The sequence below is a fragment of the Tetranychus urticae genome, chromosome 3, assembly GCF_039701765.1.
Source record: "Tetranychus urticae isolate SD_2017Ah chromosome 3, NJAU_TeUrti_SD_1.0, whole genome shotgun sequence".
Classification (NCBI taxonomy): Eukaryota; Metazoa; Arthropoda; class Arachnida; order Trombidiformes; family Tetranychidae; genus Tetranychus; species Tetranychus urticae.
The window spans coordinates 1,926,254-1,950,324 of NC_142960.1; the positions used below are offsets into that span (position 1 = coordinate 1,926,254).

At 32.3% G+C, this 24,071-nt stretch overlaps 15 protein-coding genes across 15 annotated transcripts; 4 read left to right on the plus strand and 11 right to left on the minus strand.

The window, feature by feature from the left end:
- Positions 1-71: 71 nt before the first annotated feature.
- On the minus strand, positions 72-2,691 carry LOC107365887 (medium-chain acyl-CoA ligase ACSF2, mitochondrial). Its single transcript, XM_015933459.3, has 7 exons — positions 2,515-2,691; positions 1,773-2,439; positions 1,412-1,595; positions 947-1,339; positions 587-828; positions 405-518; positions 72-342 (listed from the first exon to the last, which is right to left on the minus strand). The coding sequence occupies exons 1-7, from the start codon at positions 2,562-2,564 to the stop codon at positions 208-210; spliced, it is 1,785 nt and encodes a 594-aa protein (XP_015788945.1). The 5' UTR covers positions 2,565-2,691; the 3' UTR covers positions 72-207.
- A 2,035-nt stretch (positions 2,692-4,726) lies between these two features.
- LOC107365863 (longitudinals lacking protein-like) lies at positions 4,727-5,161 on the minus strand. Its single transcript, XM_015933433.3, has one exon. It carries the CDS (start codon positions 5,159-5,161, stop codon positions 4,727-4,729), a length of 435 nt encoding a protein of 144 aa, XP_015788919.1.
- A 401-nt stretch (positions 5,162-5,562) lies between these two features.
- LOC107365856 (uncharacterized) lies at positions 5,563-6,734 on the plus strand. Its single transcript, XM_089269823.1, has one exon. It carries the CDS (start codon positions 5,769-5,771, stop codon positions 6,531-6,533), a length of 765 nt encoding a protein of 254 aa, XP_089125949.1. The 5' UTR covers positions 5,563-5,768; the 3' UTR covers positions 6,534-6,734.
- On the plus strand, positions 5,563-7,990 carry LOC107365857 (uncharacterized). Its single transcript, XM_015933427.3, has 4 exons — positions 5,563-5,662; positions 5,763-7,038; positions 7,109-7,462; positions 7,587-7,990. The coding sequence occupies exons 2-4, from the start codon at positions 6,904-6,906 to the stop codon at positions 7,809-7,811; spliced, it is 714 nt and encodes a 237-aa protein (XP_015788913.1). The 5' UTR covers positions 5,563-5,662; positions 5,763-6,903; the 3' UTR covers positions 7,812-7,990.
- CysRS (cysteine--tRNA ligase, cytoplasmic) lies at positions 7,957-11,995 on the minus strand. Its single transcript, XM_015933425.3, has 9 exons — positions 11,850-11,995; positions 11,258-11,788; positions 11,110-11,195; positions 10,562-11,045; positions 10,357-10,485; positions 9,062-10,291; positions 8,916-9,001; positions 8,222-8,855; positions 7,957-8,141 (listed from the first exon to the last, which is right to left on the minus strand). The coding sequence occupies exons 1-9, from the start codon at positions 11,907-11,909 to the stop codon at positions 8,010-8,012; spliced, it is 3,372 nt and encodes a 1,123-aa protein (XP_015788911.2). The 5' UTR covers positions 11,910-11,995; the 3' UTR covers positions 7,957-8,009.
- An 84-nt stretch (positions 11,996-12,079) lies between these two features.
- mRpL35 (mitochondrial ribosomal protein L35) lies at positions 12,080-12,642 on the plus strand. Its single transcript, XM_015933432.3, has one exon. It carries the CDS (start codon positions 12,141-12,143, stop codon positions 12,582-12,584), a length of 444 nt encoding a protein of 147 aa, XP_015788918.1. The 5' UTR covers positions 12,080-12,140; the 3' UTR covers positions 12,585-12,642.
- LOC107365860 (uncharacterized) lies at positions 12,638-13,673 on the minus strand. The gene is made up of 3 exons (XM_015933431.3): positions 13,420-13,673; positions 13,266-13,366; positions 12,638-13,202 (listed from the first exon to the last, which is right to left on the minus strand). Exons 1-3 carry the CDS (start codon positions 13,534-13,536, stop codon positions 12,800-12,802), a joined length of 621 nt encoding a protein of 206 aa, XP_015788917.1. The 5' UTR covers positions 13,537-13,673; the 3' UTR covers positions 12,638-12,799.
- Positions 13,674-13,806: 133 nt separating this feature from the next.
- LOC149093150 (cysteine--tRNA ligase, cytoplasmic-like) lies at positions 13,807-15,000 on the minus strand. Its single transcript, XM_089269824.1, has 3 exons — positions 14,860-15,000; positions 14,654-14,782; positions 13,807-14,588 (listed from the first exon to the last, which is right to left on the minus strand). Exon 3 carries the CDS (start codon positions 14,488-14,490, stop codon positions 13,822-13,824), a length of 669 nt encoding a protein of 222 aa, XP_089125950.1. The 5' UTR covers positions 14,491-14,588; positions 14,654-14,782; positions 14,860-15,000; the 3' UTR covers positions 13,807-13,821.
- LOC149093151 (uncharacterized) lies at positions 14,636-15,481 on the minus strand. Its single transcript, XM_089268788.1, has 3 exons — positions 15,408-15,481; positions 14,860-15,343; positions 14,636-14,782 (listed from the first exon to the last, which is right to left on the minus strand). Exons 1-3 carry the CDS (start codon positions 15,479-15,481, stop codon positions 14,636-14,638), a joined length of 705 nt encoding a protein of 234 aa, XP_089124914.1.
- A 495-nt stretch (positions 15,482-15,976) lies between these two features.
- Positions 15,977-17,526, minus strand: LOC107365859 (uncharacterized). The gene is made up of 3 exons (XM_015933430.3): positions 16,635-17,526; positions 16,479-16,579; positions 15,977-16,411 (listed from the first exon to the last, which is right to left on the minus strand). Exons 1-3 carry the CDS (start codon positions 16,749-16,751, stop codon positions 16,006-16,008), a joined length of 624 nt encoding a protein of 207 aa, XP_015788916.1. The 5' UTR covers positions 16,752-17,526; the 3' UTR covers positions 15,977-16,005.
- On the minus strand, positions 17,192-17,954 carry LOC149093152 (uncharacterized). Its single transcript, XM_015933429.3, has 2 exons — positions 17,780-17,954; positions 17,192-17,713 (listed from the first exon to the last, which is right to left on the minus strand). The coding sequence occupies exons 1-2, from the start codon at positions 17,931-17,933 to the stop codon at positions 17,238-17,240; spliced, it is 630 nt and encodes a 209-aa protein (XP_015788915.1). The 5' UTR covers positions 17,934-17,954; the 3' UTR covers positions 17,192-17,237.
- A 762-nt stretch (positions 17,955-18,716) lies between these two features.
- LOC107365858 (uncharacterized) lies at positions 18,717-20,181 on the minus strand. The gene is made up of 3 exons (XM_015933428.3): positions 19,361-20,181; positions 19,208-19,308; positions 18,717-19,134 (listed from the first exon to the last, which is right to left on the minus strand). The coding sequence occupies exons 1-3, from the start codon at positions 19,472-19,474 to the stop codon at positions 18,717-18,719; spliced, it is 633 nt and encodes a 210-aa protein (XP_015788914.1). The 5' UTR covers positions 19,475-20,181.
- A 243-nt stretch (positions 20,182-20,424) lies between these two features.
- On the minus strand, positions 20,425-21,213 carry LOC149093153 (uncharacterized). Its single transcript, XM_089269825.1, has 2 exons — positions 21,013-21,213; positions 20,425-20,952 (listed from the first exon to the last, which is right to left on the minus strand). Exons 1-2 carry the CDS (start codon positions 21,164-21,166, stop codon positions 20,471-20,473), a joined length of 636 nt encoding a protein of 211 aa, XP_089125951.1. The 5' UTR covers positions 21,167-21,213; the 3' UTR covers positions 20,425-20,470.
- A 423-nt stretch (positions 21,214-21,636) lies between these two features.
- LOC107365784 (uncharacterized) lies at positions 21,637-22,809 on the minus strand. Its single transcript, XM_015933356.3, has 3 exons — positions 22,547-22,809; positions 22,385-22,485; positions 21,637-22,307 (listed from the first exon to the last, which is right to left on the minus strand). The coding sequence occupies exons 1-3, from the start codon at positions 22,658-22,660 to the stop codon at positions 21,905-21,907; spliced, it is 618 nt and encodes a 205-aa protein (XP_015788842.2). The 5' UTR covers positions 22,661-22,809; the 3' UTR covers positions 21,637-21,904.
- LOC107365774 (integrin alpha-M-like) lies at positions 22,809-24,025 on the plus strand. The gene is made up of 3 exons (XM_025161640.2): positions 22,809-22,864; positions 23,213-23,522; positions 23,596-24,025. The coding sequence occupies exons 1-3, from the start codon at positions 22,809-22,811 to the stop codon at positions 24,004-24,006; spliced, it is 777 nt and encodes a 258-aa protein (XP_025017408.2). The 3' UTR covers positions 24,007-24,025.
- The last annotated feature ends 46 nt before the right edge of the window (positions 24,026-24,071 follow it).

Sequence of the window (24,071 nt, forward strand, 5' to 3'; positions counted from 1 at the left end):
TTTGATTAAAGTCCTAAAAGAAATCGAAATTAACGTTGAATGACTTTCCTTGAGATGCTGGTTAAACATCCATTTTTAGATAAAAACATCTTTATTTTCAAGATAAATTGTGTTAAATTAAATGTGATGTACATATAATAATATCGTATATATCGTATATTTAGTTTATAAAAGGGTAACATTATCCGTGTAGTCATTTTATGATTATCATGACTTGGTTTGAACCTGATTAAACATCGACATTGAAATCTCTTTCATTCGGTATTTTTGAACTTTACCGCTGGCAGTTGTTGGAAATTCTGTGACAAAAACCAATTTTCTTGGAACTTTGAAGTAAGCCATCTGAAAGTAATAGAGTTGAAACAATCAGTTTAAGAGAAATGATAAAAAAATATTAAGTTTACCTTTTCTTTGCAAAATTTAATCACTTGCTCTTCTGTTAATTTTTTAGATTCATCACGAAATTTGATCCAAGCGCATATTTCCTCGCCAAGTCTGTCATCTGGTATACCAAAAACCTATTTCAAATTGAAATTGTACAATTTATGTTAAAAATTTATTTCATTAATTATATTATGATACTTACAGCTGAAAACGATATCAATGGGTGTGATATGAGAGCATCTTCAATCTCTCCAGGGTAGATATTAAGCCCACCTCGAATGATAATATCTTTAAGTCGACCAACAATTCTTATGTAACCCTTGGAATCCATAGTAGCCAAATCACCTGTTTTATACCAGTGCGCCTTATTCATGCAAGCTTTTGTTTGTGTCTCATCATTCCAATAACCCATAAATATGTTGTGTCCTCGAGCTAGTAATTCACCTAAAAAGTAAACCAAATGTTTTAATCAGTAAACACATTTATATCTTGTGAGTCTTGACCAATGTGAAAAATGATGACCCTAAGTGTATACAAAAGGGAATAATATCTTCATGCTTACCTTTTTCACCAATTTTAACCATTTCTCCACTAACCTGGTCAATAATTTTGACTTCAACATGATCCAAGGGAAGTCCAACGTTATCTAGTTTATCATAAAGAGAGTCACTACTTATAGGCACTGTTATTCCTGGACTTGCTTCTGTCGCTCCGTAAGCAATGTCAATCGTTTTCAAAGAGTTAACCACTTTGCTCATCTTCTCGGCTACTTGATATGGAACCAGTGTTGCAGCTGCTAACACATGTGTTAATGATGTTATGGACAAGTGTTTGTTTTTGTCAAGATAATCTAATATATCAATCATCATTGCTGGAACACTAAGTAAATGAGTACATTCATGGCCAATTATTGCACTTGTAACCGCTTCAGCGCTGTACCGATAACCAATTAACACTAAGATTGAAGAAATCGTTTTGAAACATTGATTTGGAAAGTTCAATTATCTGGTGAAAAATCAATAAATACCTGTTGTACAGCCTTGAGTGACTATAGGAACGACTCCAACTACCGCTCCAAAGGAGTGAAATAACGGAACTGGTAAACAAACTCGAGACCCTTCGGTCATTCCAGCTCTATAACCCATCATTTGCCCATTGTTAATTATGTTAAAATGTGATAGGATTGCTGCTTTGGGTGGACCAGTTGTTCCCTGTTAAAATAAAATGCATAAATGTCATGTTAAAAAATTTCTACTGATGATTAATCATCATTAACGATCAATGACAATCAGGATTTGCTGTAAATTGGATTGGTGTTTATAAGTCTCTTCAAGGTATACAAATTTTTTGCACTGCTATATGGTTAAAAGACAATATAAAACATTTACCGATGTTGAGAGCAACAAAGCTGGACTATCTGGATCATTGAATTCTGGTGGACTTGCATTGTTATTGATATCTGTTTCACTAGATTCGTTCATTTGATTGATGTTACGTGCTGACTGCATCAAATCATCAAACATTAAGACTTTAGCTTTACCAATGTTTTCTGTTTGTTGTTTACCATCCAATAATACAATATACTCCAATGATTTTGGTAATTTTTCGACTATTGATGTAACAAGCAGATGGAACCTGTTGATGCACTTTTCTTGCTCAGATTCTGGTCCAGGAATGATGAACATTTTAGGATTAACTTTGTTCAAACTAAACTCAACTTCATGTTTGGTGTAAAAAGCATTGATGGGATACAAAATGGCTCCAATTTTAGCAGCAACAAATTGAAGTATCAAAGATTTATAAGTATTTCCAGTCATTGTGACGATAACATCACCACGAGCTATCCGCAATGAATTGACTAACCAGAAAGCCAAGGAATCAACATCAGACTTTAATTGTTGAAAAGTTGCTTGATAATCTTCATGGGTACTGATCACGGCCATCCTGTCTGGAAACTTTTCACATGTTTCATCCAACATTGCACCCAATGTTTTGTAAATGAGAGGCCTACTTGACTGACCAAAAGCATATGAATACTTTGGATCAACACATGCCCTAATCAATAATGAAAACAAAAGATATTTCCGTGATCATCGATGGAGAGATTTTTCATGAATTCAAATTACTTACTTGAATTGTTGAACATTATCAACCACCTTTTTACTTTTAACCTCTTCCATGGTTTTGTTTCAATGATTTTACCAAAAACTGACAATAAGTGAACACTGCCAAATCAAATCACACAGTTGAAAAACAACCGATGTTTAAATATTCACACTGGAATCAATGTTCACTGGAAATTGACAAAGTGAAACTGAACAGTTTTGACTTTCAATTTCGGGTTTTTAGACGTTCCTAGTCACACGGGAAAACTGGTTCGAATCATCAAGTTTTATTAACTGTTAAACCTGAAAGTGTAAACTTGAAATGGAGAGTTGTTTACAATCGACCCTGAATGAGTTAATACCTTGTAGCAATTATAATAAGCCCCTGGTTTAAACAGAGACATTTCAAGTTGACATTTTCCGTAAAAACATTTCCAGATTCACCATCACTGGATAATCAACAATTGCGTCGATGGTTAATTTTAAACTTGCTCTATTTAACTTTAATTTCTCAAAGTTATTGGCAGCCAAAGAGTTAATGGATCCACCAACAAGTAATAAAGTAGCTGGCCAGTGTGGATTACGTTTGCAGAAGATACAGATATTTTGCTTCAAGACATAACAACAACAAAAACCACTCTGACATCAATGAATTGAGGTTTCAATAATGTTATTTTTAAAAATTTGTCTATCCTTTTGATCAAGGTTAATTTGAGTTTGTTTTTATTGCCCAGTCCGAATAAAATACTAATCAGAAAAAAGCCTGAAGGTAAATGTGTTTATCACGTTAATTTTGCAACAAATGAGGTAGTCAAATAATAATCATAGAGTTAATAGCGCTTAGAATATTTGCGATCAGAACCTTGAATAAATTGCCAGTGCCAGCGGTTGTAACAAAATTTTTGCCAATTTCATGTTATCTTTTGTCAGACATATTTATTCTGCGCTTCTGTTAACAGTGGAATCTGAGTTTCCTTATAAAATACAATTATGCCAACCAAATGTTTTTGCCAAATTTAGCTAATTGTCTTCAACTCTCCAATAAATAGAATATGTAATTTTTTCGGAAAATGTAAGTTCATGGCAATAAGTTTACCATGTTAGTTGAATCCTCTTTTCTGGCAAGATATTTTTTTCACAAGATTTCGAGAATCTTTATTAAATTGTTTAACCCTCTTGAGCAGATTGAAAGCTCTAGTTTGATTTATAATGAAAATACACAAAATTGAGATCTCTTGAAATTCAAGACTGGACTTCATCCAGGAAAAATAGATACGTTATTTTTAAAATTCAGGATCCTGAACATGACAAGGAAAACGCAACTATTGAAAAACGTTAATGAGTGTAAACTGTTTTTGATCATTTATTGAAAAGACGTTGATCCTAGACCATTAAAAGGGAATTTAATCATTTAAATCTTTAATTGGTTATTTGAATTTTTCTTTTCCCATTTTTTGTAATGATAGCTAAAATTAACAAGACTCATAGTTAATCTGTCTCAGATTTGGTTTCAATTCATTCCTAAATTTTCAGTTATATTACCAAAAAAGCATTAAAGATGAGATTCAGTTTCTGGAGGGAAATGTTCGCATATATTTCAGAATCTGTGGAAATTTCATCATTTCTATGGTATATTGCCCAGAAAATTAAGTCTTTCAATGACTGTTTATTGCAGGAAAATTTAAAAGTCATTAATTCGTGATTTTCGATGCAAGGTACCATAAAAATTTTGAAACTTTCACAGATTTGAAAAGCTAGGCGAACTTTTCCTTGCAATCGCTGATCAGAGGGAAAAATATAGACATCTTGCTTTTAATCATTCTGAGCTAATGGAAAAAAGTTTCTGGTTATCAATTATCAAACTGTACTTTGCTTCAATATGATGAGCGACGGTCAAGTTGATCATTTTCAATTTATCATCAAATTAAAAATTAATAATTCTGGTAAAATTTCAATCGTCTGCTTGATTAATGCAGCATGTGCCACCTAATAGAAGAAAAAGTAAGCTCAGAAGTTACATGAAAAATGTTTCCCAATCAATTTTAATACATAGTTTGATTGGAAAACTGGTTGAATTGGGTTAAGTGATAACGCTAATGTATCATAAACCACCATTTACCGATTAAAACCACCAATTTTTAGACTTTAATTTAAAGCTGTAACCTTTATTTTTTTGTGCAAGAAAATGATTGAAAATGACATTCAGTGAGTAGTTAGTCATGGAAATATGGTAGTGGTTACCATTGTTGGTTTGTTTGACTTTTGGTTACGTTTACCTCAGACAAACCTTTCACTTTAAGGCTCTCAGCACTTTTCAAAACTGAAGCTAATTGTTCTTGGGGAACAAAAACTTCACCTCTGTAAATGAATTCAACGATAGCTCTAAGATCGGCAAACGGTATGTCCTTCATGATTACAACTGGATATTGGTATGGATTGACAAATTTATTGAAAATATTCTTAAAGTATGATGAACAAGCACTAAGAACCATTTTGTGAGCCCGAATACTTCCATCAACACAGGACAGAGTAACATCAACCATGGCCTCCTCCTTAAACATCCGTTCAAAATGTTCCGACATGTCAGAAGAGTGGTTGTTTCGGCGTAGACAGAATGCTTGAGCCGACATTGTTTGAGGTATTCCTGCATGTTGGTCTGGAGCCGCAGCCATTTTGATTGCAAGTTAAGTTTATTTGTCAGTCAGAAAAGTATGATGAAAACAAAACAAACCTCAACCAAGGATATGATGTGATTTGCTTTCAAATTCACAAGCACAGAGAACAACAATTAAAATAAATCAAAATAATTAAATAGGCTTAATAATTAAAATACAGACAAACTTTTTAAATTGAGTTTGGGCCCTTAAAGAAACGATCCAAATACCGAAACAAGTCTTTGATTTTTAGCCGACTTTTAGGTTAGCATAACCAGTAACTACGGTTAATCTTCTTGGTTAAAAGCGGTTATGCAGTGAACAAAACAACTTTCACCGCCACATTTGAAAAGTATACTAAAATGTTGTTATCTACATTAATAGTAACTAAAAATATCTTGTCAATCTCATCTTTATTTACAGCTGATAACTATCGTCACCTTTAAACTGTTGCTGTTCAACATTGTTGCAAAAAATTCCTGAATAGTGCCAGTGAAAAATATTTGTAAATTTTTCAAAGTGACTTTCGCCTTCTTTAACAATTGTGGGTTTAACTTGAAAGATTTAAAAATTAGACGATAATTTATTTTCTTGTTTTTAAACTATCTGTCAACTTTAGATCGAGATGGGAAGACGCCTATTGTTATTATCTAATTCAACCTGTCCTGGACAAAGTTATTGTCACTGGTGTACTCCAATAATTGATAAATTTCTTGATTCTGGCATCAAAGACATTTTGTTTATTCCTTTTGCTGCTGTTACTATTTCCTGGGATGAGTATAGAGACAAAGTTGCTGGAGCTTTGCAGCGATTCAATGTTTTAGGAATACATAAAGAGCCTGATATGATTGAAGCAATCAATAAGGCTCAAGTAATTTGTATTGGGGGTGGTAATTCATTCAATTTGCTTCATAAACTCCATGAATACAAATTACTTGACATTATCAAGAAACGAGTTGTTAATGATGGTGTGCCTTACATTGGTTGGTCTGCTGGATCTAATGTAGCCTGTCCCGATATACGTACTACTAACGATATGCCAATTATTTCACCTTCTAGTCATTCAGCCTTGGATCTTTTCCCGTTCAATATTAATCCACACTACACCGAGAAGACTATCCCTAATCATGGAGGAGAGTCTAGAAAAGATCGACTTAACGAAGCTTTTGCAGTTAAAAGTCACCCAATTATAGCTCTTCCTGAAGGTACAGGAATCAAAGTTGAAAATGATAAATTTCAGTTCTTCAGAGGAGATCTACCAGAATTTCTTCCATTGATTGTAAAAGTTTGGAAAAAGGGCAAAAATGGTGAACTGGAAATTTTGGAGATACCTCTTGAGCAGCATAATTCCGATTGGAAAACATTTGATGACTTCGATTCAAAGAATTAAATTTCTTTAGCTTCATCGGAACGTGCAATGTTTGGTAATGTTTTACAATACATTGTATGCATTATTATCAAGTATCACCTCAAAGCGAACGAAATTTTAAAAAGATTGATATTGTAATAGTAATTATAAAATTAAGAAGCCTCTTTTATGAAATTATAAACTTTTCTATTGATATAATAAAATAATAACAATAAATAATAATCTTTGATGTTTGTAATGGATTATTTGCAAGGAATTGAAGGAAAGACTAGTGAGAGGGGGGAGTAAGAGAGAAGATAGCAAAGAGTGGTAAGACTTGTTACTTGAATAACACAGTTGATGTTTGTTTTCATTTCAATCTATAGTCATCAAAAGTTCATTTGAAATAAATATGTCTCGTTTTTCATCAATCTTAATTACTGGGGCTAACCGTGGACTTGGTTTGGAATTTGTGAAGCAATTTATAAAATTTGACCCTAAAGTAGACACTATCATTGCTGTTTGCCGAAATCCTGATAATGCTCAAGTAAGCTGTTATTTTAGTGATAGTCTAAAATATAATCAACTTCTCTTTCTGTTTTTTTTTATCATTACAGGAGCTTCAACAAGTTTCTTCATCTACTGATAATGTGAAAATAATTGGACTTGATGTTAAAGATTATTCTAAATATGACCAAGCATATGAACAAATTGAGAAAATCGTTGGTGACAAAGGATTGGATTTACTAATCAATAATGCCGGTATTGCTTTACGAGGGAATCTTGATGTCGTTACTCCACAAGATATGTTGGAAAATTTTGAGGTCAATGCTGTGGCTCCATTGATGTTTTCTAGAAAATTGATTCCACTGGTTAAATCTTCAAAGACTAAAGTGATCGTCAATATTTCGTCAGAGCTTGGAAGCATTGCCAACTGTTCAGGGCAAATGTACCCATACAAAACGAGCAAAGTAAATTCATTTCATTCATTGATTATTGAAGCTTAATATAATTGATATTTTCTTGAGCTCAGCCTCATTACTGATATTATTGGATTCAATTTTTGAAATAATCGTTTTTCATTTGACATTTCAGGCTGCTTTGAATATGGTTACAAAATGTATGGCTTGTGATTTGAAAAAAGATGACATCACTTGTGTTGCATTGCATCCAGGTTGGGTTGTTACCGATATGGGAGGACCAAGAGCTCATCTCAAAGTGGACGAAAGTATATCTAAAATGATCGAGGTCATTAAAAAGATTGACATTAACTCGACAGGAAGTTTCTTGTCTTATAATGGTGAAACGCTTCCTTGGTAAAAAGTGCTTCAGTTTGATGTTAATTTATAAATTTTGCTGCCTTTCATTTCGATTTTTCCGAAAATTCATTATAACTCATCATTTTATCCTAGTAAAAAAACAGGCTATCAAATTATATACTAACCGAAAAGATGATGTAGAAAGATTAACCAAATTAATAAAATTTATTTTGTTTTAAATTGTTTAAATTAAATGTGATTAAGCATTGTTTTCTTTAGAACTTTTTAGGTATTCTTCATATCTCTTTTCTTGTTGTTCATATAATTTCATCAACTTTTTCAACGAGGACTTGCTAACAGGTTTTCCTTCGGCATCATGAGTTGGTAGACCCTGCAAATAAAAAGTCAATTTAAAGCATTATTAATAAAGTTCAATTTACCTAATTCAAATTAAATGTAACTTGAACTGACCTTATCGTCGAACTGTGAATATTTATCGGTTTGATTAATAAATAATTGAGATGGTGGAATTGCTTTTTGAGCATCTTTGATTCTTTGTGCTTCCTCGAGCTCTTTCTTTTTCCTTTCTTTTTCAAGTATTTTTGCTTCTTCTTGGTTCTTTTTTTCTTGAATCTCTTTGAGAAGAACTTCTTTATCCATGAATCTAATTTTTGTTAACATTTGACCTGCCGTTTCTCTATCTTCCAATTTAACTCCAAGATCCATTAAATTTTGTCTCAATGCATCACATTCTGTTAAAACTTCGTTTTCTTTCCTTTCTAGACCAAACTGTCTCATCTCCAATCTGAAATTAGCTAATTCTTGAATCTTTTCTAGAATTTGTTCTTCTTTACTTTTTAAATCAAGTTGTCCCTGTGGTGGTAATTTCACATCAGCTAGTTCATCTTTTTCCCAAGCTCCAAAGATTCTCATTAAATTAATGATATAATGTTTTACATCAATCAAAATTTTTCTATTTGGACTAAGATTATCCTTCAGGTAAATGTATACATCACTGATTAAACTTGAGACATAACGAAGAGCCAATTTTGTATCAAAATTATCACACAAAGCATCCTCAATACTTTGCTTGACCTCCTCAAATCTAGATGAAAAAGAAAAGTTTTGTATTAAAATAAATCATATTGAATTTAAATTATCTTACTTTATCATGATATCACCATCTCTTCTCGATTTTTTATAAGAAGAAGCTTCATTCAGTAATGCATCTTCAATGGATAATAAGAACTCCTGAAATAAAGAAAGTAAATTAATTTTGATAACTACTTGTATGATTGGTTAGTAACTTACATTGAGATATTTTTCAAATGATATCGCATCTTTCATTGTTTCATCGCTATAATCTAAAGTAGCATTCCAAGTGTGAAGAAGGAAAGCTAATCGCAATTGTCTCCAAGAATGTTTGCTTAATGCATCTTTGATTGTGATGAAATTTTTCAAAGATTTAGACATTTTACATCCTGAGATAGTTAAGTGTCCAGTATGCAAAAAGTAATTCACCCAATTGTCTCCAGTATCATAATAGGCTTCAGACTGTGCCATTTCATTATCATGATGAGGAAATTTTAAATCATATCCACCAGAATGAATATCCAAAGTGTCACCAAGGGTATCACTAGCCATAACTGAGCATTCAATATGCCAACCAGGTCTACCTTTGCCCCATGGACTTTCCCATGACGGCTCACCAGGTTTAGATTTTTTCCAAAGGGCAAAATCATTGGGATGTTTTTTATCTTTAACACTATCACCACCAGTAGATAAAACACCTTCTCCTTCACTCAATGCTTTCAAATCCCCTACAGCTTCGGGAACAAGTTTCGCATATTCGTGCTTTGGTGAAGAACTGAATTTAATTGTATCAAAGTAAACCGATTGGTTAGATTCGTACGCATAGCCATTCTTGATGATCTTTTCAATGTAATCGACGATTTGTGGGACGTATTCACTAACTCTTGTTAATCTACCTGGGCCAGCAACATTCAATTCAACCATATCGTCGAAAAATTCAGACTCATATTTGCGAGGTACATCGATAAATATATCGTTATCGGTAACACTAGACCCATTTTTGAAATCCAAATATTCGTAGAGAACTTCTTTGCATTTTTCGAGATTTTCTGCAACGTTGAGACCATCAAAAACCTTACAACCATCAAAAAGTCTCGTCATCATAGCTTTTTTGTCAGGATCTTCTTCTTTGGTAAGTTTATTCTCATAATATGTTATTGCATTTTGAATATCTTCACGAAAGACTTTCTCGTTAAGTTGACCACTAGAAACTTCAGATCGATACTTTTCATACAAATACAATTGTCTAGCTTTCTTGATAATCTTATCATCAATGTCTGTAATATTCATCACAAAGTCAATATCATAACCGAAATAGCCAGCTAATATACGTCGAATAATATCCAAAGAAATATATGAACGTGCATGGCCCATATGAGAAGAGTCGTAAACAGTAGGTCCACAATTGTACCATAATATTTTTCCAGAATTTTTTGTGAGAAAAGGTTCCTGAAAGTACAAAACAGCTTATTATCAAGTTAAGATGTAAGATTTCATCAAATCATTAAATTTACCTTTTTTCTCGAAATAGAGTTGTAGACAACTAGTTTGTCTCTTCTTTCACGCTGCTCATGTAATTTTATCAACTTGTGCAAAAATGGATCGTCAACTTTTCTGTCTTTGCCATCATCAATTGATTCAATCTGTAAATGAAATGAGTTTAAAAGTCAAAGCTGATTAAATTAATTTGCAAAGCAATACAATAATAGTTCAACTTACCTTGCCGCCAAACTGTGCATAGTTGTCGATCAGATTGAAATATATTTTTGGTGGTGGAATTAATCTCTGAGTTTCTTTCAATATTTGGACCTCTTCTGCATTACTTTTTTGATTTTCCTTGATGTCCAATTGATTACATTCTTTAAGAATATGACACTCTTTTTTATCCAGGCCGAATCTTGCCATTTTTTGGTTGAAAACGTCTCTACTCTTTATGATTAGTTCATCCAAATTCGGGGAACCGTATTCAGCTAGTGATGTTAGGGTTAATCCAGGTTTAGTATCTTTTTCCCATGCTCCGAAAATTTTGAATAAATTGACAACATAATTTTTTATATCGATCAGAGTTTCTTTTTTCGGATTAGGATTATCCGTTAAATAGATTTGCACTTCATGGATAAAAGCCACAATAGCATCAAGAGCACTTTTGGTATCAAAATTATCACACAAAGCATGGTTAATAACTTCCTTGATTTCTTTGAATCTGAATGAAGAAGTAAAGTTTTGTATTAAGATTAAATTATACTCTTGAGTTTTTGTTTACTTACTTTATTTCGATATTATTATCCCTTGTTGATGATTTATAAGTATAAGTTTCATTCATTAGTGCATCTTCAATGGATGATAAAAATTTCTGGAACAAAAAGGACGTAAATTAATTTTGATACAAACTTCTAATATTTATTATTAACTTACATTAAGTTTGGCTTCGAAGTATAATGCCTCTTCCATTGTTTTATCGTTATAGTCAAATGTTTCATTCCAAGGGTGTAGAAGGAAGGCTAATCTCAATTGTCTCCAAGAATACCGGCTCAATGCATCACTTATTTGAACGAAATTCATTTCTTTATCTTGATCTGGTTTCACCATTTCGCTACCACGACTTACAAACTTAATATCATATCCAATCGAATTAATGTCCGAACTGTCTTCAAAAATATATTTCTCGATGAAATCGACACAAGAACAACTATTTCCATCTTCATAACTAGTTAATAAGTCAGGATCTCTGACATTAAAAGCAACCATATCGTCAATAATCTTGGCATTCATTTTCTTGACATTCACTACAAAGTAAACATTGTAGTCAAAAAAGTCAGCAAGTATTCGCCGAATTATATCCAAAGATATCAGTGAACGTGCATGGCTCATGTGAGAAGAATCATAAACAGCAGGTCCACAATGATACCATAATATTCTTCCGGGTTTTCCTGTCTTGAATGGTATCTGTAAGTAAAAATGTTTATGAGATATTTTATAAGAAACATATGGAGTCATCAGTATTTACCTTTTCTAGTGAAATAGGACTATGGACAGCCAATCTATCTCTCATACCTTGACAGGCCATTATAAATAAATTTAGAAACAAATCAATAAAGGAAAAATATCAAACAACCACATCAACACTTAAAATGCTGCAAATGAATGAAGTCAATGATGAAAATAATGATGACAAACATCATCGACATCTGGTGGCTATTATTCTCGTATAAAACATCTGATCTTCATTCTTGCTTTAGTAATTATATTTCATGTGATTATAGCTTAAAAGTTGATTGTTAAATTGAACTTTTGCAAAATGTTAAGATCAATAGTGAAATCTTTAATTTTTAATCAATCAGTCTTACCTCATACACCAGTTGGTCCAAGTGCCATTTCAGCCTTACAAACCCGCAATATTTATTACGACCGTAACACCAGTCAACCTCATACACATCCAGAGGCTCTCAAGAGATATTTCAGACTTCGTTGGGGTGGTTGGATTCGTGCAAGACCAGGCTTTAAACGACACTTATGGAGGAAACCATTCTGGCTGCGTTGGTGGGCAAGTCAACATATTTTTGTGAAAAAAGAGGAATGTGAAATTCTGGAAAGGATGATCGCTCCAAAATACAAAAAGTCTCGTTATTTTGTTGATGATATTTACGAACCTTACCATAAGCGAACCAATTTTGATACATGCCCACCTGGACGAAGTCGAGTCAGCTCTAGCTGGGTTAAGACTGCACAAGAAAATTTGTAATTGAATGAGTGCATCAAAGTAAATGCATAAGAATAAATTAAGTAGATTCAATATTTAATTTGATGTCAAATTTTATTATTCTGGAATTAGTTAATTTCAAACATATTTTGCTTGTAGTTTAGTTTAGTTGTAGTTTGTTTACATTAGTTATTTTATCTTCAAAATGGTAGTTTGATCAAAATTAGGTAAACTAATAACGTGTGTATTCACATTCATTAACCTCGATGTGGTAAATAAGGACGCCAACGTTGGCCGCCAACCCTAGTACAGAATCCATAACAATATTGTTTTATATTGAAATTAACCAGCAGTTTACTCCATTCATCCCCATTATCAGAGTATCTTTCAACAGGAAGTACAGCTTTGATTTGCTTTTGTAACTCGGAGTTTGTAAGTATTCCTATTATCTTGTCCAAGTATACTCTAGTACTTTGATGTTTACACCAGAATTGCTTACAAGCACTTCCATGAGAATTTCTTGAGTCAATTAGGTCAACATTCACATCAAAAAGATGCTCGTGGTCACTTAGGATACCAACACAAAAACGAAGAGTAAAACAATCGCCATCATTAAATTTACTTTTAACAGTTTCCTTTGAATCATTTCTGGCTTCATATCTGTTGGATAAATTTAGGCAAATAATTAGGAACAAAATCAACAAATCAAATAAAACGATTTACCTCAATAAGCGATTTGTATTTCTCAGCCAAAAAAATGATTCTCCATTCGCAATGAAGCTGCAACTTATGTATAAAATTGGTATTCCGGTGTAGACTGCAAGCTATAAGTGTTGATTATTAATAAACAGCTGAATAACCATTTACTTAATCTTACCTGTTGATATATTTGCTGGTGGTATTCACAGGTTTCCTCTGTCCAGTCAATAACAATGTCATGATAATCTTCACCACTCAACTTAACTTTGATTGTTGTTTTATTATTTTCACTCATTTCAGATGAAACTTTACTGATAGAAAAAAATAATTGATAAAATATAAAGATAAAGTTGTAGATAAAGATTAAAAAATTAAAACATATTTAAACTCCCAAACACTTGGTCAAAGTTAACCTTTTTTGGTCACTATTCATTTGAAATGTTAAAATTTCAACAAAAATGCTGCTCAAAAACAAGTTTGGGTTGCTTTGATCGTTTCCAAAGAAACAAAAGCAAATAGTAAAATGGCCGGTTTGAGCTGACCTGACATGATCTGAGCAGATTTCCTGCAAAGCAGATTCTCAATAATAACTATAATCTAAAGTAGCATTCCAAGTGTGAAGAAGGAAAGCTAATCGCAATTGTCTCCAAGAATGTTTGCTTAATGCATCTTTGATTGTGATGAAATTTTTCAAAGATTTAGACATTTTACATCCTGAGATAGTTAAGTGTCCAGTATGCAAAAAGTAATTCACCCAATTGTCTCCAGTATCATAATAGGCTTCAGACTGTGCCATTTCATTATCATGATGAGGAAATTTTAAATCATATCCACCAGAATGAATATCCAAAGTGTCACCAAGGGTATCACTAGCCATAACTGAGCATTCAATATGCCAACCAGGTCTACCTTTGCCCCATGGACTTTCCCATGACGGCTCACCAGGTTTAGATTTTTTCCAAAGGGCAAAATCATTGGGATGTTTTTTATCTTTAACACTATCACCACCTGTAGATAAAACTCCTTCTCCTTCACTCAATGCTTTCAAATCTCCTACAGCTTCGGGAACAAGTTTCGCATACTCGTGCTTTGGTGAGGAACTGAATTTAACTGTATCAAAGTAAACCGATTGGTTAGATTCGTACGCATAGCCATTCTTGATGATCTTTTCAATGTAATCGACGATTTGTGGGACGTATTCACTAACTCTTGTTAATCTACCTGGGCCGGCAACATTTATTTCAATCATATCGTCGAAAAATTCAGACCCATATGAGAAGAGTCATAGACAGTAGGTCCACAATTGTACCATAATATTTTTCCAGAATTTTTTGTGAGAAAAGGTTCCTGAAAGTAAAAAACAGCTTATTATCAAGATAAGATGTAAGATTTCATCAAATCATTAAATTTACCTTTTTTCTCGAAATAGAGTTGTAGACAATTAGTTTGTCTCTTCTTTCACGCTGCTCATGTAATTTTATCAACTTGTTCAAAAATGGATTGTCAACTTTCCTGTCTTTGCCACCATCAATTGATTCAATCTGTAAATGAAATGAGTTTAAAAGTCAAAACTGATTACAATTAATTTGCAAAGCAATACAATAACAGTTTAACTTACCTTGCCACCAAACTGTGCATAGTTGTCGATCTGATTGAAATATATTTGTGGTGGTGGAATTAATCTCGGAGCTTCTTTCAATATTTGGACTTCTTCTGCATTACTTTTTTGATTTTCCTTTCTGTCCAATTGATTACATTCTTTAAGAATATGACACTCTTTTTTATCCAGGCCGAATCTTGCCATTTTTTGGTTGAAAACGTCTCTACTCTTAATGATTAGTTCATCCGAATTCGGGGAACCGTATTCAGCTAGTGATGCTAGGGTTAATCCAGGTTTAGTATCTTTTTCCCATGCTCCGAAAATTTTGAATAAATTGACAATATAATTTTTTATATCGATCAGAGTTTCTTTTTTCGGATTAAGATTATCCGTTAAATAGATTTGTACTTCATGGATAAAGGCCACAATAGCATCAAGAGCACTTTTGGTATCAAAATTATCACACAAAGCATGGTTAATAACTTCCTTGAAGTCTTTGAATCTGAATGAAGAAATAAAGTTTTGTATTAAGATTAAATCATACTCTTGAGTTTTTGTTTACTTACTTTATTTCGATATTATTATCCTTTGTTGATGATTTATAAGCATTTATTACGACCGTAACACTAGTCAACCTCATACACACCTCGAGGCTCTCAAGAGATATTTTAGACTTCGTTGAGGTGGTTGGATTCGTGCAAGACCAGGATTTAAAAGACACTCATTCTGGCCATTCTGGCTGCGTTGGTGGGCAGGTCAACATATTTTTGTGAAAAAAGAGGAATGTGAAATGCTGGAAAATATGATCGCTCCAAAATACAAAAAGTCTGCTTATTTTGTTGATGATATTTACGAACCTTACCATAAGCGAACCAATTTCGATACATGCCCACCTGGAAGAAATCGAGTCAGCTCTAGCTGGATTAAAACTGCACAAGAAAATTTGTAATTGAATGAGTGCATCAAAGTAAATGCATAAGAATAAATTAAGTAGATTCAATATTTAATTTGATGTCAAATTTTATTATTCTGGAATTAGTTAATTTCAAAGATATTTTGCTTATAGTTTAGTTTAGTTGTAGTTTGTTTTCATTATTTATTTTATCTTAAAAATGGTAGTTTGATCACAATGAGATAAACTAATAACGTGTGTATTAACATTTATTAACCTCGATGGGGTAAATAAGGACGAAACTCTTGACGAACCGCAGCCAAAGTACAGTATCCACCTAAATATTGTTTTATATTGAAATTAACCATCAGTTTCATCCATTCATCTCCATCTACAGAATATCTTTCAGCAGGAAGTTCAGCTTTGATTTTCTTTTGTAACTCCGAGTTTGTAAGTGTTCCAATTATCTTGTCCAAGTAAACTCTTGTACTTTGATGTTGACACCAGAATTGCTTACATTCATTACCATGTGAATCACTTGAGTCAATTAGGTTAACATTCGTATCAAAAAGGTGATCGTATCCACTCACGAGATCCACATCAAAATGAAGAGTAAAGCAATCGCCATCATTTAATCTACTTCTAACAGTTTCCTCTGTATGATTCAGGATTTCAGCTCTGTTGGATCAATTTCAGCAAACTATTATAAACAATCAACGATTTTAAATAAATCAACAATATTTACCTCCACAAGCGATTTGTATTTTCCATCAAAATAGCTGACTCGTCTTTCAGTATTATGCTGCAATTTATATATAAAATTGGTATTCCGGTGTAGGCTACAAGCTATAAATATGTTGATTATTAATAAACAGCTCAATAGATATTTGGTTAATCTTACCTGTTGAAATATTTGCTGATGATATTCACAGGTTTCATCTGCCCAGTCAATAACAATGTCATGATAATCTTCATCACTCAACTTAACTTTTATAGTTGTTTTATTATTTTCACTCATTTTACACTTTACCTCAGACTTAACTTAATAAACTTAACCAATAGGAAAAGTGTCTGTTGTTAAGAAAGGAAATGAAAAAGTATTGTGTTAAAAATGAATATTGAGGTTAAAAAATATTTAAACTCCCAAAAACGTGGTCAAAGTCAACCTTGTTTGTTTACTATTCACTTGAAATGTTAGAATTTTAACAAAAATGCTGCTCAAAACGAGTTTGGGTTGCTTTGATCGTTTCCAAAGCAACAAAAGCATATGGTCAAAATACTGTGTTTGAGCTGACCTGATGTGACAGGACTCACATTCGATATCAAATTGTACCAAATAATACTTTAAATACTCGGGATAATTTTTGTGCAATTTGGTCAACTCTTTCTTTAACTCTATCTTTCATTATATTTTCAATGAAAAATTGGCAGTAAAACTAAAACGAGGTACAAAGTGAATTAATATGAATCTTTTAATGTACAAAAAATTGCTATTCGAGTAAAATCAGAGTAAGCTGTAATCGTATAGACACAGAACTTGATAATCCGTGAAACTATGTTCGTGCTGTCCAATTGATGCCAGAGCTTCATTAGTAGTCAATTCCACTCTACCAATCTGTTCATCACCCTTGCGCCCAACTTTTGCTATTTTAATATCATATTTAGATGCATAAATTCCGCCTACTAGAGCACCATTCGAAGCATTATCATCTTTACTGTCTTGCCAAACAAATATTGAATGATCCTCAGCTATGAGTATTTCAAATTCCTTATGTTCATGAGTGTAAAACCAATAAGTAACTTTACATGACGCTTGTTTAGAGCTGTAAGTGCCAGGTAAAATTTCTTCGCCGAAATTGACACGACAAACATAAATTGGTTCAGAGTCATCTTTAGTACCAGCATTAAAAGCATTCACAAGAGATGTCTCTTCATCAACAAACTGTATCCATTGAGGTTTAGTCGATTTAATTTTAAACGCTGTAACAGAACGAATAAAGATAGGACATTTTTACAATGCTTGCAAGAAATGAACATAAGACTTACCATATTCTTGGATGTTGCTTTCTTGGAGGTTTGGAGATCTATTACGTATAGTTATTGTTACCACAACTCCAATTGTTATTACAGTAGCAATTAATGAACAAATAATAGTTAACTGTTTAGTTGACAATGAGTTGAGCTTGATACATGGAGCCATTTCAATGCTCGATCAATTAGAAATATAATTTAAATGAATTGTTGTTTAATTGTTTGTGCTTTACCTAAAAAACTCCCTCAAATACAATCAGTAAATAACAATATCTCATCTCAAACCCCATTTTATTTTAATTATCTTTTATGCACTGAAAGCATATTGATTATCGTAAATAAGATTATTGGTGTTGAATTGTCCTTCGCTGAATGAATAAATCAAAATCAGAATCTGATTGAAACAATTAATCAATAGACGCAACACTGAAGACGCGAGTGACCCAAGAATGATCTACACAAAATTTCTTAAGCAATTTCGCTTATCAAGTCTAGCGATTAAGCAAATCGAAGCAAATAATCTCACAAATCGTTATCATCATCATGAATTGAAATTAAAATACAATTCCATCATTTAAAGCCGCGAAAAATGTAGTTAAAATTTATTAAACTTAAAATGAGTTTTCACAGTAATCAATTTATGACCAAATCATGAAATAAAACGCAATCTTGATTTCAGGTAATGGTTCAGTCGAGTCTTCATTTTCCTCTTCTGAATCTTCTTCATTCAAGTTAATTCAGTTTTCTGGTTATTTAGTAAGTTTTTTGGTTTTTGGGTTTGAAATTTGTTCATTTTATTGAAATCATCTGTAAGATCTAACTAATGTAATAAATAACTAACTGTGATACGAATGTTGAAAATAGTAAACATGGAAATACACAATTTAAATCTCAAATAGTAAAATTCAGAATAAAATTAGATCACAATAAGATAAGGTGTGATTCACATTTATTAACCTCGATGTGGTAAATAAGGACGAGACTCTTGAGGATCCAGATTTGCAGTACAGAATCCTTGAAAATATTGTCTTAGATTGAAATTGGGCAGCAGTTTCCACCATTCATCCTGCAATTCATCTCCATCTTGAGAATATCTTTCAACAGGAAATTCAGCTTTGATTTGCTTTTGAAATTCTGAGTTTTTAAGTATTCCTATTATCTTGTTCAAGTAAACTCTAGTACTTTTATATTTACACCAAAATGAATTACATTCATTGCCATGGGAATTTCTTGAGTCGGTTAGGTTAACATTCACATGAAAAATCTCATCTTGATCATATAGGAATTGCATATTAAAATTCAGAGTAAAGCAATCGCCATCATGAACTCTACGTCTGAAAAATCTAACTGATTCATTGCGGGCTTGTGCTCTGTTGGATCAATTTAAGCAAATCATTAGCATTAACAATTAACAAATAAATTTAAATCAAGAAAAATATTCACCTCCACAAGCGATGCACATTTGACATCATCATAGTTGATCCTCTATTCGTAATGAAGCTTGAACACATAAAAAAATGTGGTATTCCGGTGTAGACTGCAAGCTATAAATATTTGATTATTAATAAATAGCAATAATCAATAAGTTAATCTCACCTGATCATATATTTGTTGATGGTATTTGTAGCGATAATCAGTCCAGTCAATAACAATGTCATAATAATCTTCATCACCCAACTTAACTTTTATAGTTGTTTTGTTTTCACTCATTTTAGATGAAACTCCAATCGATTTTTAGACAAATATGATGAGATTTATTTAAAATGGTAAAGACTATGAGAAGATATTGTGTTCAAGATGAATACTTGGTGAGAAAATGTCTGAACTCACAAAAACATGGCCAAACAAACTCTTTTTTCGGTTCACTATTTACCAAAATTTCAACAAAATGTTGCTCAAAACAAGTTTGGGTTGTTTGGTGGTTCCCAGAACAACGAAAGCAAATGACTCAAACTACACCAATAGGTGACGCCAACACGAAGCTCTACCAAGTTACAAAGTGCTTTATTGTAATCGGTTAGAGCTGACCTGATGTGACATTTGATATCAAGTTATACCAAAAAGTATTTTAAATACTTATCTTATTTTGTTTATACACGAAACTTACTTTACTGATGTTTCAACACTTTTGGTGAAAAACCAGAAAATTGTTTTACTTTGAGAAATGACATTTTTTGTTACTGTAAAACAAATCTATTTCAACGAGTTTTTGAGAAATTCAATTTGACCTTAAATATCATGGTAATGGTATCATCTACAATCATAGTTCTTGAGCAAACATCAGACTACATTATGGGCTACAATATAATGGAATATTAGAACACTCAAAATACTACTGTATAAAAAATGTTATAGCATTGTATTGCTCATGTAGTCAGATTTGACTTGGTAAAGTTACTAAACACAAATCTTATTCTTGGTATGTTAGAAGGATCTTCATTAGTTTAATCTTCAGAATGAAAATTTGATCACAATTAGGTATATTAATATGATACATATTCACATCTATTAACCCCGATTGGCTGAATAAGGATGACAGCCTATTATCTTGTCGAAGTAAACTCTGGTACTTTGGTATTGACACCAGTATAGATTACCAGTTTCATTATATGTTTAATAAAAACTGGTGCATTAAAACTGAAAACGAGAAGCAAAGTGGATTAATATGAATCTTCTGATTTGCATTAAATTGATATTCGGTTATAATCAGAGTAAACTGTAATCATATAAACACAGAACTTGATATTCTCTAAATTTATGTTCGTATTGACCAATTGGTGCTAGAGCTTCTTTAGTGGTCCAATCCACTCTACCAATCCGTTCATCATCCTTGCGCCCAACTTTTGCTATTTTAATATCATATTTAGATGCAGAGATTCCTCCTATTAGTGCACCATTTGAAACATTATCATCATAACTATTAACATCTTGCCAGACAAATATTGAATGATCCTCAGCTATGAGTATTTCAAATTCCTTATGTCCATGAATGAAATAATCATAAGTAACTTGACATGACGCTTGGTTAGAGCTGTAAGTTCCAGGTAAAATTTGGTCGCCGAGATTGACACGACAAACATAAATTGGTTCAGAGTGATCATTAGTACCAGCATTAAAAGCATTCACAAGAGATGTCTCTTCATCAACAAACTGTATCCATTGAGGTTCAGTCGATTGAATTTTAAACGCTGTAACAGAACGAATAAAGATAAGACGATTTTTATTCATGAAATGAACATGAGACTTACCATATTCTTTGATGTTGCTTTCTTGGAGGTTTGGAGATCCATTTCTTATTGTAATTGTTACCACAACTCCAATTGTTATTACAGTAGCAATTAATGAACAAATAATAGTTAACTGTTTAGTTGACAATGACGTGAGCTTGATACATGGAGCCATTTTAATGCTCGACCAATTATAAATATAATTTAAATGAATTGTTGTTTAATTGTTTGTTTTTTTACCTAAAAAACTCCCTCAAATACAATCAGTAAATAAAAATATCTCATCTCAAACCCGATTTCATTTGAATTATCTTTCATGTACCCAAAACATATTGTTTCTAGTTAATAAGATAATTGGTGTTGAATTGTCTTTCGCTGGATGAATAATGCAGCTAAATCTAAATCAGATAAACTTCAGAAACTGATTAAAACATTTAAGCAATAGACGCAACACTGAAGATGCAAAATTTCTTGAACAATTTCGCTTATCGATTCTAGCGATTAAGCAAAACAAGACAAAAAATCTCACAAATCGTTATCATCATCATGAATTGAAATTAAAATACAATTTCATCATATTAATCACTGATACTTCATTTGACAAGTAGTATCTTTGCTCAACAGAAAGAATTAATTTTCAGATTGTTTCATCTAAAATCGAGAAAAATGTAGTTACCATTTATTAATAAAACGTAAAATGAGTTTTCACAAATGTTGTGTTTGAAGTTTGATAATTTTGATAGTTTAGCATTATTAATGATTAAAAATTTTATACCTAAAAATCTAAGTGTAATAACTAACTGTAATACGAATGATAATGAAAATAGTGAAACACTGAAATACACAATTTACTTCTCAAAAAGTAAAAATTTGATCACAATTAGCTAACTGATAACGTCTGTATTGACATTTATTAACCTCGATGTGGTAAATAAGGACGCCAACGTTGATGGGCATGTAAAGTACAGAATCCTAATAAATACTGTTGTATATTAAAGTTAACCAGCAGTTTCATCCATTCATCCCCATTATCAGAGTATCTTTCAGCAGGAAGTTCAGCTTTGATTTTCTTTTGTAACTCCGAGTTTGTAAGTATTCCTATTATCTTGTCCAAGTAAACTCTAGTACTTTTATGTTTACACCAAAATGAATTACATTCATTGCCATGGGAATTCCTAGAGTCGATTAGCTCAACATTCACATCAAAAAGATGATCGTGATCACTTAGGAAATGAAGACAAAAACCAAGAGTAAAGCAGTCGCCATCATTTAATCTATTTCTAACAGCTTCAGCTGCTCTATTCCTGGCTGTATGTCTGTTGGATAAATTTAGGCAAAAAATTAGGATGAACAATCAACAAACTAATTTAAATAATTAAGCAGAAACATTTACCTCCACGCGCGATTCATATTGCGTATCCAAAAATATGATTCTCCATTCTTAATGAAGCTGGAACTTAAGTATAAAATTGGTATTCCGGTGTAGGATGCAATCTATTAATATAAATGTTCTGATTATTCATAGACAGTCGAATAATCATTCAAATAATCTTACCTGTTGAAATAGTTGTTGATTGTAATCACAGGTTTCATTATTCAAGTCAATAACAATGTCATGATAATCTTCATCACTCAACTTAACTTTTATTGTTTTTTTGTTTTCACTCATTTTAAATTTTCATTTATTGTTAGGCTTTGCTGATGAAATTTATTCAAATGGTAAAGCTTTGAGAAAATATTTTGTTCAAGATGAATACTTAGAAAATATCTGAACTCTCAAGAACGTGGTCAAACCAACTCTTTTTTGGTTACTAAAAATGTTGAAATGCTGCTCAAAACAAGTTTGGGTTGCTTTAGTCGTTTCCAAAGCAACGTAAGCAAATGGATCAAAATAATCGGTTTGAGCTGACCTGGTGTGACGGGACTTACATTCAAGTTGACAAGTTATACCAAAAAATATTTTAAATACTTGATATATTTTTGATATCATTTGGTCGACTCTTTCTCTCTTTCATTGTATTATATTATATTTTCAATAAAAACTGGTGCATTAAACTTCAAACACAAACGGTGCTGAAAACGAGAAGCAAAGTGGATTAATATGAATCTTTTAATTTGCAATGAATTCGGTAATAATCAGACTTAACTGTAATCGTTTTAAGGTTCGTAAAATAGGTGTTTATATCAAAATTTAATCTAATTCTATTTTTCATCCAATCAGGTCACAACCGATTGGAGCTCTAAAGGTTTCCTTACAACCCGATACTGTCTCAGTGGATGAAAGCTGTAGATATAAACAGAACCTTCCATGTTTCAATATTACTTATTGTATGATTCTGAGACGACAATATCTTAATGGTCTACATACGGTCGAAGTTAAAATTGATATTGATACATTATTAGGATCTGATGGATCAATGTCAAGAGGACAATTTATCGTTAATAATGAAAAGCTGAAATCATTCCGTAAAGAAACGTTGATCGAAAGTGATAAAAGGTTTTGTGAGAAACCGATTCAAGTCATGATTAAAGTAAGTTAACTTCGATTTGCCATTTTATGATTAAGCTTCGTACTAAAACAATTTTTATTTACTCAAAATACAGAAAGATATTCGGGATGAATTAACTCCACTAGAGTTTACACTAAATTACCAATTATTGAACAGATTACCCCAGTTTTGCTCTAACTGTCCACACTTGATCGACATCTCAACAATATCCGAGACAATACCTTTTGAAACAGGTTGTGGAGATGATGGAGTTTGTGTTTCGGATGTAACCATGTCTTTATTTTTGGCCAACAAAACAAGCAAACTTGGATCACTTATTGAAGGTTTTCACAGTTCTGTTTATCTGATTATTGCTCTTAACAATGCTGGTGAAAATGCTCATGCAGCCAAGATAACATTGACTGTTGAACCACCTTTAAAAACATCTTTTGAAAGCATCACATTTTATGAAACCAATGATACGAGTTTAACGCTGAATCTGGATGTTGGTAATTTTCTTGGTTGATTGATTGAATATAGTAGTAGTACAGATACACAAGATAACTCATACACAAGATAACTCACTTTTAA